Source organism: Dromaius novaehollandiae, chromosome 3 (genome assembly GCF_036370855.1).
Source record: "Dromaius novaehollandiae isolate bDroNov1 chromosome 3, bDroNov1.hap1, whole genome shotgun sequence".
Lineage (NCBI taxonomy): Eukaryota > Metazoa > Chordata > Aves > Casuariiformes > Dromaiidae > Dromaius > Dromaius novaehollandiae.
This window is the reverse complement of record NC_088100.1, coordinates 95,988,543-96,001,590: the sequence shown is the minus strand read 5'-3', so window position 1 is coordinate 96,001,590 and position 13,048 is coordinate 95,988,543. Positions and strand designations below refer to the sequence as shown.

At 40.4% G+C, this 13,048-nt stretch overlaps 1 protein-coding gene across 3 annotated transcripts in view; it reads left to right on the top strand.

Moving 5' to 3' along the window:
* The window catches only part of LRFN2 (leucine rich repeat and fibronectin type III domain containing 2), a 160,959-nt gene that overhangs the window by 109,735 nt on the left and 38,176 nt on the right, over positions 1-13,048 (top strand). For all 3 annotated transcript variants that reach the window (XM_026121156.2, XM_026121155.2, XM_026121157.2), the window contains one exon: positions 9,872-11,264. In XM_026121156.2, the coding sequence (XP_025976941.2) occupies positions 9,892-11,264 (1,373 nt within the window). In that variant the 5' untranslated portion in view covers positions 9,872-9,891. The remainder of the gene's footprint in view (positions 1-9,871; positions 11,265-13,048) is intronic.

The window sequence follows — 13,048 nt, the reverse complement described above, 5'->3', positions numbered from 1 at the left end:
AGAGCTTGGAGGCTGTGCAGCCCATATGTTGGACCATGCAACTGGATAGTAGGGGCCTTGTGTTCCCTTCTCAGACATCTGCCAGTTTCTTACCATACCATAAACAAACCATTACGGGCGTATTCCCTAAAATAGGGGGCCTCTGTTACTGGATGCCCATGCTAATGTGCTTTGGAATCCTAATTTAAGGCATTCAGCAAAAATGGATGCAATAGTTTTTGAGTGTGGTCTTTTCCTGCCTTATGCTTTGGTTTGTCTTGCCCATATTTCGTAGCACCTCAAAAACCTTGCATGTAACATTCTGTGCCCATTTAATTTATAATAAACATCAGAAAAAAATCTTTTTGTATATATGCCTTGTTTTTCCTAACAGTGCCTTTTTGAGTGTAGGCTATACCTGAAAGCAAAACTGCAGTATGTCCTGCAACTAAAGAATACTGCCTAAGGGCTATTGGACAGAGTTTATCTCAAAAAGAAGAAAAAGAAAGCCCAGATAAAGGGGAGGATCCCAATTTTAATTACCCCTCCTTTCCTTTGATGTGGAAGAAAATAGGAGTATATGAAGGTTTTTATAAGGATTAGAGTAAGCCTGGGATAAAGAACCACCTGAGGAGTTACTGTTATGGCTCAGAGCAGAGGGTGAATTTGGACTCAAATGATAATAACAGGCCTTGAACTGGATATGCAGAAAGAGACAGAGTCTGTTGATGGACAAGTGTTACACACCTTAGGCAATATCTCTGAGAGACTTGCACCTTCGTGCCTTTTCTGCTTCCCTATGTGTTCAAAATGAGTAAGAGCCAGAATAACTGGTAACTTGCTGATGAAGCTAAATTCAGGACTGCTGTAAAGAAACAGATAAATAAATGAACTGGATAGCTAAAAATAGAAAAGGGGCTCAGCTTAGCTGACTCATGAGTCTGTAGATGAAATCTGATGGAGACTGGCACACAGCATTAAAAACAGAAGGCAAAGATATATGTTGGGAGTGTTAAATGAATAGAAGAAAACAAACAACCTGCAAATGGTCTAGGGGAAAAAAAAAAGCTGTTTCCAATTAGTGCTATTGAAAATTATGTTCTGCACTTCCTGCGCATCTTTCACTGAAGAATCGCCACCCTACACAGACGTGGCTGAGCTGGAAAGCTCTAGGAAACCACTCTGGCCTGTTGGTGCAATGCACCACTGTACCTGAGAGAACGGGCCAGGAGAACAGTCTCCTGGCCAGAAGCAATCAGGTAACTGCTTGGCTGCTCTGGGGCTTCTGTTACGGCCACAGCTTCTGGTCAGTTAGTCCAGGCAATTCACGGACAGTTCCTTCTATGGGGAAAAAAGGGACACTGCATGCAGCTGATATAAATAGAGGAGCATACACAGGTATCAAGTGGTGTTACCTCAGGCTGTGCGTCTGTTCACCAGACGTCTGCACTTGAATTTGTCTAAATGGCCTCTTCAGTTTCCTTTTGTATGCTTACAGATAACTGTCTGCGTATTTGAATTGTGTGCCTATGCAAAAATTACTCAGGTAGCAAAACGGTTTTTGTCCCAACAAACCGAGCAGTGAAAGTCTCTGCTTTAATAATGCACGTGCAGTCATTTTCACAGGCAAAATCACTCTTGTCAGCAAAATCTGGCTGTGATTATTAAGGTTGCAATGTGCCACTCATGAATTCTAGCTAGAGCTAGATAACTTTTTTTGCTTGGCCAGAAGTTTTACCTCCTGATACGTATCAGTTCATGTTGGCCAAACCTGTTTGTGAAATTGTTCTGGTTTCAACAGATGACTTTAGAAAAAATATGAAATGAAGCATTCAAAATACTTGTTTCTGGTGTTTCTGCAATATAATGCTTTCATTTTGAAATTGTGTTTTTAGTGTAGGTATTTACCTAAAATAGCGTGTTTTCTAATGAATGTGTAAACCAAACCTGCCAACGCACCTAATCCACTCAATAGGACGGCAATAATTTAGTCACTAAAAACAACATTCAGGAATTAAAGGTTGAACCACAGACTGCAGGACAAATACAACTGAAACTGACCTTAGCATTGGAGGTAAATGTCATTCTAGAGTAAAAGATTTCCACCTGCAGCTCAAGAGATTCTGGCTAATTGCTAAGCGCAATTTTAAACCTGTATTTCTTTTGCTCTGTTCACAGTGTGCTCCCAGAATGAAAGCCTTTTAGTCCAAGTTTCAAGCTGTGTGACGTCAGATCAGGCAAGGTCTAGAAATCAGACATAATGAAGTAGTGGCACCTGTACCCTTTGGGTGTAAACTGTCTCATTCTGTTAGCTGTATTTCTAATTAATACTCAGGTTTGCATGGTACGTTTGCAGCAACTGCAGCCTCCACTGTAACAGCAGTTCAGCTATTCTCACAGAATTGTTTTACTATCTAGTGCTAAGGAACCGAATGAGAAATTTGGATATGCAATGTCCATTGCAATGAATTGGAACTGGTCATCCGGTATTTATATGCCTGAGCTAGCTGGAACACACTTTTCTGTGGAAACTAGTGGAAAGCCTGGCTTCCAAAGGATGCGCGTGCCTGACTGATTCACTTTTTAACTGAATTATATTAAGTCTGCAGAACAAGCCCAGCTCTTATTAGACACCAGAGAACCCACACAGACAAGACCACCTTAACAATGGAGTGGACTCTCTCTTATCTAAAAAGGCCTGAACTCTGGTTAAAGCTTTTTCAGTAGCTATTTCAGGCTATTAATAATGTCTCTCTTCTTTGTGGATTCTCTGACATCCCACAATGGGTGGGCTCAGGATGCATTATTTCCCTCGCAGAATGCTAGTAAGGTCTCTCTCCCCTGCTTTCATGAAACTTACTCAGTGTTCTTCAAAATGGTGAGTAGCAAATATTCCTTAGGCCTTTGCACTTCAAATTATATCTAAGATGATGAAAATGTCCAAACTGTATTGTGGGAAGTGCCAGACAAGCAGACGCTCAGAAGTACACAGAATGCGTTCACCAAGTTTTATTTTCTCAGGAAAAGAATCTCAAAAGCTTGAGTAATTTTGCACGTCTCAAAACCAGATGGCTTATAATGATGTCTCCATTTCAACAAAGTGCTAGCGAAAGTGAGGTAGGACCTGATGGAGTTGTATTTCTTGTCCTCCAGACCTAAGCTCCTTTGTTGAACTTCTTAGGAACTGGAGATGTAAGGGCTCTAGGATCGTTAAAGCAGCGAGACACAGGTTGTTCAACAGCCAGGAGTCCATATCTTTTGCAAAGAAACAACAAATATTTTATGATTCTCCTGTGTCAAAACTGCTGTGAAACACTAAAATCCTCATGCACACACATTAGCACACATGTATGCTTTTCCATTAGCACTGAAAATGCTTTCCAGGTGCCCTCTGTACATCACAATAAAGTGACTATATGAAGGAAGGGAATTTTTTTCCATGTATTTCAAAAGGTCACATAAGCAGCACTTAGTAACTTAACTATGTCTAATTAAAACTCTGTTCTGGTGTTTTTGACTGACCCTGAAATAGGTTTGATAAGAGTTGGGGTTACTACTGTCTTTCAAGTATTGCAGATTTTAAACCTTCATAGAAGCATCTAAGGTTCTTTTTTTGGCCTAAGTAACCTGAAATGTGAAGAGGTGACTAATTGGAAGGGTTAACTGTGCTAGAACATTAGCAAATGGATTTGTTCTTTTGGGGTATATGGAAAGCGCTGCTTTCGATGGAAAAACTGTGATGCCACAGTGGACTGGGAGACATAAAAGGAAAAAAAAAATTATCTGCGTTTAAACTGTGAGATTCCCCTGCCAGACACTATTAGTGTTACAGTCCTGTATTCCAGCAGAAAAGCTGCTGTGAGGTCACAGCTTCTCCTACAAAAATCCTGCAGTGAATAGAGGTTTGCAGTGTGTTAATACATGTTCTGTCTCATAGCCTGGTGCTGCAGGGATGCTCAGTTTGTAACTGAATTACATGTGACCCATCCCTGCACTTGATTACCTATATTGATAATTTGGGCTTTTGATAGATGCATTGCTTTAGTCTTGGGGATGGTAAAGGAATTGGGTGAAGTGTTAGTGCTTTCTTAAAAAAAAGGGGGGGGGAGGGGGGAACATGACTAGAGGCAGGGAAAAATCAGGAAAGAGTTAGGAAAAGAAACAGCCGGGGCTGAAGCTGAGCTTCCCAAAAATGCACACAAACACACACAAGTTCCGGCAATGAAAGACTGAAAGAGAATATCCTCCTGTGTGAGGCAGCCCCACCTAAGAAAATACTGGGTTATTTCCTCAGGGATCTTTTGAATGGATTAAATCAGTCTTCACAGGGTAAGCCCTCTTGAAAATTGGTTTTTATGGTTCATCCTTACCTCTGTCCTGGATCGAACTAAAACCATGCTTTAAACACTGCAGTCATAGCAGAAACATTCTTACATTTCAGACCATTCTATGAGCTAATTTAATTTGGAGGTGTACACCTCTTTAGCATAGCTCTGCATAAATACTTCCAAGCAAGGACTGGTTCCAGACCTGGGGAACATAGAGCAGGTAGGACTTCCAACTCCTGGAAAAGGTGAAAACAAGAGAACAGCACTCAAATGAAATAAAATGCATAAATGAACTCCATGATGGTATTGGGATAGTAAAATATGTGTTGCTACAACCTTGCTATGGCTGCAGTATGGAAGAACAAGTTGTACAAAGGCCAATAAATTTGTTATAATTCAGCCCATGCACAACACAGCACATTTTGTTTGTTACTTTTCTTTTATTCAGTTTCAGACTTTCTTTTTTTCTTTTTCTGTTACTGTGGAAACAATATTAGTCAAATTAATATGGGTGGAGCTTAGTAAAGACAGCCAGAAATACCTGGAGAAGTATGTGTTTGTAAATGTCCCCCCTTCAAGATTTATAAAATGTAAGATGGCTGGAGAGAGAAAGCACTTCAGAAAGAAAGTGCTTCACATAATAATGCTATTCATTATTTTCAATAGCATCAGTTCCTAAAAAGGTTTACCTAAAATCTAAGTTGCCCTTTATATATGTATGCATGATGTTAAGCAGCCTAATGTCCCAAGGAATGCACAAATATAGGCAAACACAAAAGAGAAAAGCTAAACAAAAATAGTGTTAAGTATCCTCATTTTGGAGATGGGGATTTGAGCCACTGAAGCCTTAACACTGCACTGTGAGCACTTAGGTACATACTTGACTTTAAACACCTAAGCAGTCTCACAGATGCCTACAAGACTAGCAATGGCTTAACACATAACTCACATTTCAATGTCTGCAACATTGAGGACTGAGACCTAGATGCACAGAGATATTTACATTTATTACCAACATAGTAATCCCTGTGAGTTAGGCATAAACTACCTGTATGGATCAGAGAGCATGTGACTTAGGTAAGTTTCCACACACAGTTTCTGACAATGCAAGGATTAAGGAGAAATCTTTGTCCTGACATTGCCCCATCCCCTTTTACATGCTGCAAATTAAACTGCATCCATGCAACTTCTTCCATTGCTGCAGTCCTTCAAGCCTTGCAGCTATGGGTTAGATTTTATAGTTACAGATTTTCAGTGAAAACAGAGATAAGAAAAGGTTAAGGAAAGATAAAAGGATAGCTCCTAGAAAAAAAATCCCCAGCTCTTCCTCAGCACCAGTAAAGCTAAAGAAAAGTATGTGAACTTATGTACGGAGTCCCTAAAAGTTAGGTCCCAGAGCACTAAGAGCTGGTACAACAGGAGCTGCTATCCATCTATCCATCCCTTTTTTTTTTTTTTTTTTGGTCTATATACTGCAGCTGTACTTTATTTGTCTGACAGTTACCTTGTACTTGGTGCCATAGTAGGCAAAGGTTATTGGAATTTATAGGCAAAGCTCAGTGAATATAGAATTAAAAAATGCCTCGGAGACATTCCTGAAACGAGATGCCAAATCTCAGAAGTTGTATCTTTATGAGGAAAATTTAAATACAAAACACCAGGGTTTATGACTCTTGCTCATATTAATTCATACCAATCCATGTTATAAGAAGACTAAAGGGGCTATTTTTCATCTTGGGCTGAGACAGGAACTCTGCCAGATTTACTGACTTGCTGTGAGAAATCTACTTTAGCTGGCTGATAGATATCTTTTAAATGTAAATCAGAATAGTGAGCTTATCACAAGGCTACCATTAACAGCCCGTAAAATGCTTGGCACTGCAGGTCACAACAGATTTGGGAACAAGGTGAGCAAACTGGTCAGCAAGACCAGACCCTAAACCTGGCACTTTTTCTATCTTATGTGAAAGTTACCAGAACTGAAAACATAACAAGTCTTATTGTACACCCATTGCCTCTGAAACTAGCAATTATCAGGACTTTGTGGGAGGGATTCTAGCAGATACCAGTATAAGTGTCTAGACTGCAGAATATTTAAGTCATCTGTAGCCTAGGTATTTTATTTTCCTCTTGGCCAAAAAAAGAAAAGCAGCTCCTCTATGAAAGCCCCAAATGTTCTCTCCTTAAAGCCCCCTTCCCACCTCTGTTTCCTCCACTGTCCTATTTGTAACTTCTTGGGTTTGTTTCAGCTCTGCAATGTTACTGTGTAGGGAACCAATCACATAAGGAGTATGTTATAGAGTAAGTTATGGTACCAGGCTCAAAAGCTTGGAATACTGATGCTGGCAACAGATCACAATGGCTGGAAATTTCCACAGTAGAGAAACTATGTTTATATTAATACTTCCACGTGTAGTCAATGATCAGAATGGCAGCTGCCATGATATTTCCATCCTACTAAAGATGTTACTGATCTGTCCTACACGTAGCACACTCTCTGTGCCTTGTTCACACACAGGCAAGCACACACAGGCAGATGATGAGCTTTCAAGGCATCCACAGATGGTTTCCCCATCAGGGTTTACTTTGCCATTTAGATCTCCTGCTTCACAGCCTCCTCCCTGTGTTGCAGTGCCTATTTTCTGTAATTAACTTCTGTTCCTCCCCCCATTTTTTTTTTACAAATGCTTTTCACTGATGCTTAGAGTCAACTGTCTCCCCAAAGCACTGTGATATTTAACAGCATCCGGAAAAAATGTGGTTAGAGAATTGGGACACTTAAAGGAGACACTGCTCTGGTAAGTGTGCATTCACATTTTTGAATAGCTAGTCAGAGGGTGGGAATGTAGATGAGGGAGAAGCTATGAAAAGGCTTATTACTAATTAACTGTATTTATTTCTCCACCTTTTTAACTGCTTTTTGTTTATCATTACAGCTGGTAGGGTAATACACTAAATTAAAGCTGCAGAGCACAAATATAGTTAAGATTCAAAAAGCCAATTGCCCGTTAGTAAACTACCAATTAATAATAATGTAAGGGATATTTATAGCACTTCACTAAGTATGCCACAGATTTGCATCAATAACAGTTGCTAGTCTCTAAACATTTTTTTTTTTTTTTTACTATTTAAGGTAAGATCACTCTTCTCAAGCCATCCTTTTAAAAACTATCACACTTTCATCTTGTTTGAAGAGTTCAGCAAACACAGATGCTTCAGTCCTTTCTTCTCCTATAAAATAATAATAATGTTACACAATTACTAGCATCACAACATTCAGAAAAAATTGCCATAAAAAACATACTCTACATCGTTCAGCAATCAACATCTTGCATTTCTCTAACTCCTCCTTTCTCAATGTTACATATTTTATAGAAAAGAGACAAAACCACCTTATGCACAAGAGGAATCAGCCACCTTTGGGCCAGAGGCCCAAACACAGAGGCCCTAATTTTTTTCTTTACAGAGAGCTGGAGCAAGCCCCGTTTAAAGAGTTTAAAAGCATTTACTAAGGTGACAGATTTTGTTTTGTGCTTGGTGTGTGTTACTGGGGGATTAATAACTAATCTTTATATATATTTTTAATTACTATAAAACATCTGAGCAACTGTCACTTCAGCCATGTGCCTAAGTATAAATAATTGCATGGTATCTTTTTCATGAAATGTGTTTCTTATGTCATATGTTTGTTAAGTTTCAGTGGCCTCATAATGCTAATTTTTGGAGCTATTTATAAGATATTGTGTATTATCCTATCATGTGTACAGCAGTAACATCCTCCAGAATGAGTTTAGATGAAAATGACTCTCTACCATCTACAATGAGTGTATGACTTTATTGTAACCTCACATCTTAGCATGAGGACTGCATTAGAAGCTCTTTCACAGAGGACAGTGTAGCAGATGGATACCGGTTACTCAGCAGCAGATGGATAGCTGTTACTCAGCAGAAATGGTAGCAGGCTGCGGGAGCACGGAGAGCTATTGTACGTGCGTATCAAGAGCCATCCTCAGGGCCTTATCCCCAGGAAACCCATCACTGGCATATTGGAAGAGTGCCACTGTAAGGGGAACAGATGAAGCATGAGGGTGTCTCATTTCTTCTTGTGCAATGATTGCTCTTGAAACCACTCAGCGTATGAGCACCTGTGTGACTGAGAAGGGACACGATGTATACCAAGCGTTGAGAACAGTGAGGCAAAGTTTTGTGGCAGGAGTGATGCAGGTTAAATAGAGTCAGAATGGTTGTGTCAGAAATTATAGCCTGAACTGCGACTGTAGCTACTGCCACAGGTAAGGGGAATAGAGGGTAAACCACCCCATCTAGGCAGAATAGCCTGGGAGATACTTCCCAAAACGGTAGCTCCTTGTCTACCTGTCCCTTGCCTCAGAGAGAGAATGAGGGGTAGAAATGAATGATCTGCCATTCCTCAGCCCTCCCTTATAGAAGGGCCTAGGCAAGGGATAGATGGGAAAAAAGCAGGTTTACCTGTGTCCTGTGTGGCTAGGAGGAAGGCTTGCAAAACTGTGCAAGAGGATGGTCCCAGCCCTGAAGCAGGGCTGCAAGCTCTTCCAAGCACAGTTGGCCCTCTGAATCAGCCTGTAAATATACTTTGTTTCTTCCTCAAAAACACATCCCTTACAGCTGAAGCTGGAAAACTATGTGAGAGCCGAGAAAAACATGAGGTAATGGGGCAAAAGGGAATGGGCAGGATGTGATGGAGGGCAGTGGATGTGGAAGAGAACTCAGCTGTCACTACAACAGGAAGGACTGCAGCGGGAGAGCAAGAGGGTGTTGGAAGGCTTGCCAGAAGCCAAAAGCAGCACAGGTTTCCCTTACATCTTGTCTGTTTGGAGCTAGACAATGTCATCTTTCCAATCAGGTGGCTGAGCGCAGCATGAACCTAGGTGATGGTTGTGCAAGTGATTTCTGCTTCCTACGCTGCCTCTCATGAATTTTCTTATGGGCGGGCAAATGAACTGACTTACCCCAGGACTGGTCAGATAATCACACGGTCATTACGAAGCACATTACTGAAGGGTAAATATGCAGTTATTTTTATCCATAAAATCAGCTCTTTCAACCCTAAGATTAATTCCACATTATTATGCAGCAATATGTAATTACTATAAGACAGCTTTTACCCTCAAAGAAGCAGGCACTATTCCAAATGAAATCTTGCAAGGTTTTAAGTAAGCCATGCACTCTGATGGCAGGATTTGTCCTCTTCCAGATACCCAATGTAAAATTATAAAATGGTAGTAGAGAGAATAGGTACCTGTTAGGTTACAGGAACCTGTTATCAGGCATAAGTGCAAAGAATTCCTATCTCATTCAGATTTGGAACCAAAATCACATTTTTTTTAAGACAGAAATGCATTATGTGGGGAAATGTTGCTACGACATTTAATCTTCCCATCGCAGAGTGATGGACACTTTAGATATGACTCCTGAGAGGATCCACTGGGAAGTCTCTCTGGAGGTAGATGTTATCTAAATCGAACAGGAATGGTAGCTATACCATAACTGCTAATATTCCTTGTAACTCTTTTCATTTCCTGCAGGTACTGTTGCGTGATTTACCATGGAAAAATTGCTCTGCAGCATCCTGGTGTTTGGAATGGCTATCACAGTCAACGCTTGTCCTAAATATTGTGTCTGTCAGAACCTGTCTGAGTCACTGGGGACTCTGTGTCCCTCTAAGGGTCTCCTATTTGTACCACTAGACATAGACCGAAGGACTGTTGAACTCCGCCTTGGCGGCAATTTTATTATCAATATCAGCCGACAGGATTTTGCCAATATGTCTGGACTTGTTGACCTCACTTTGTCCAGAAATACCATCAGTTACATACAGCCCTACTCCTTCACTGACTTGGAGAGCCTTCGGTCTTTACACTTGGACAGCAACAGGCTGCCTGACATTGGAGAGGATATTTTGAGAGGCTTAATTAACCTTCAGCACTTGATTTTAAACAACAACCAGCTAAGCAGCATCTCTGATGAAGCCTTTGAGGATTTCTTGCTGACACTGGAAGACTTAGACCTTTCCTACAATAACCTCCGAAGCATTCCCTGGGAATCTATAAGGAAGATGATAAACTTGCACCAGCTCAGTTTGGATCATAACCTGATAGATTATATTACAGAGGGGACATTTGCAGATCTTCAGAAATTGGCCCGACTGGATCTAACATCCAACAGACTTCAGAAGCTCCCCCCCGATCCCATATTTGCCAGGTCTCAAGCAATTCCATTAGCCGCTACCCCATTTTTGCCACCTTTGTCTCTCAGCTTTGGGGGCAATCCGCTGCACTGCAACTGTGAGCTACTGTGGTTAAGGCGACTTGACAGAGATGATGATATGGAAACTTGTGCTTCTCCTCCGGGTCTAAAGGGAAGGTACTTCTGGTATGTACAGGAAGAAGAATTTGTTTGTGAGCCACCTCTTATTACACAACATACTCACAAGTTGCTCGTTTTAGAGGGGCAAACTGCCACACTGAAATGTAAAGCCATTGGGGATCCCGCCCCAGTCATTCACTGGGTGGCCCCCGATGACCGTCTCATTGGGAATTCTTCAAGGACCACTGTCTACGACAATGGCACCCTAGATATCCTCATCACCACATCCAAGGATTACGGGACTTTCACATGCATAGCAGCCAATGCTGCTGGAGAGTCGACAGCAACAATTGAGCTCTCAATTGTTCAGCTCCCTCACCTCAGCAACAGCACAGGCCGAGCAGCCCCACCGAAATCCAGGCTCTCAGACATCACCAGCTCCAGCAAGTCTAATCGAGGGGAAACAAAAGGTCCACCAGAACGGGCTGTCTTGGTGTCAGATGTGACGACTACCTCAGCTTTGGTCAAGTGGACGGTGAGCAAGTCAGCCCCTCGGGTAAAAATGTATCAGCTGCAATATAATTGCTCCGATGATGAAGTCCTGATCTACAGGTAAATGCAATGGCTGGTTTGTCCTCTGATGATGGCAGAGAGAGTAAAGTAGGATATGAAGTCTTTTACTTTTCATCACTAATTTGAATTTGAACTGAGGGGTCATTGCCAAAAAATTACTGTTATCTGATTAATTCGCATTACATCTGTCAGTCTGTCAGTTGATGTTGGTCTGTCCATCGCTTTTCTGTCCATTTCCAGTCATGTATTATAAATCTGTGTAGTATGCATTCTCTAACATCGACTGTTTTTGTTAACATTTTCGATTTAGAAAAAAATTACTACCATAGTTGATACCCTCCCTACTAAGCTTAACAAAGTAAGCAAAACTTGACAGTCTAGAAGTTCCCATTTCCTCCTCCTGTAGGTTGGATTAAAACATACTACTGAGAGAGGAAGAAATGTAGGAGGAAGTTTGTGCTGTATGCCCATAATACAGGCTCTAATTATTCTGTGGTTCAAGATTCAAGGGTTGTTAGCAAGAGATCTTTCACTTATAAGAAACCTTGTTTCTTACTTCACTAACATCAGTTTTACACAACTGTAATTGCTGACAACACTGGAGCATTTAATATTTTATACCATATTAAATTCAAGAAGAGACAGATAATTTCAAAAGCAAGCTCTAAATGTTCATTATGCTCCTCCAGTTCTACAACTCTTTTGACTTCTGTTGATGTAAAACAAGAATCATTCTGCAATGAACCTAAGTCATGAAAAAGAAAGAAGTAATAAATTTTAGGGATTAAAAATGGGTAGGAAACCGCTTAACAGAAGAGGAAAATATAGTGTTATTGCTTTTTCCTTCTGTCTTGGAAAAATGGTTGATGTACTATGCTAAAGATGAATCTCTAGAAACCCCCCCTTCCTGCCTTCTTATTGCAGAGATAGCAATATTAGACATACTAAACTAAAGTCTGTCTTTGAATATACATGAGCTACCAGCAGAAGTCAGAATCTCAGGTCAGAATAGAACCAGACACATAAACCTGTTGCAAGCATCTTGAACTCAGTTAAGAAAAAATGAATCTGGTGGAGGAATCCTGGGATTTGCATTTTAATTCTACTTTGAGCATGAAATCCTGGACAAAACACAATCACAGACGTGGCTTTCCATGATAGGCTTGTGGTTACTATCTGCTGGCCTGCAAACTACTGTACCCTTCCCCTACTGCCTGCAGTGAGAGCTAAGGCAGTTGTAAGTCACAGTAGTCACCCTCCCTCACCCAGAACAGACATTCCTATTTTCTTCTTCACTTTGTTGTAGCTTTCTCTACCCTGGAAAAGTCAAAACAAGACGTGGTGAATGCTCATTTGACATTTTTCACTCACCCTTCTCATACAGTGAAATCTAATTTTAAAGTTGTTTTCAGAACTGAATGTTAAGTTGACATGGCCAAAATTTTGTGCCAGAAATACTTGTAACTCAGTCAGTTGAAGAGCAGAAATAATAAATGATAATAAAGTACTCCAAACTTTGACACTCTTTGCCAAAAGTAGGACTATTGATGAGCAAGTACAAAGATTTTTTTTAAAGGGTATTTATTCAAATACTGAATAAATCTGAGGAAATTCAGTTCTGTTCATTTCTATTGCTCAATTATAAAAATATGTTGAAATAATCAAATCAATTAGCAGGTGGAAATTATTTGCCTTGCTCTGGCTAATGTACTGTAGAAGTGGTGTTTTAGCCTCAGGACTTGCAATTATTTGGAGTCAAGTAGAATGAAAGAATAAGATAAAACTAAGTAATGGTAGAATATTAAGAATAGGATGAATGAAAA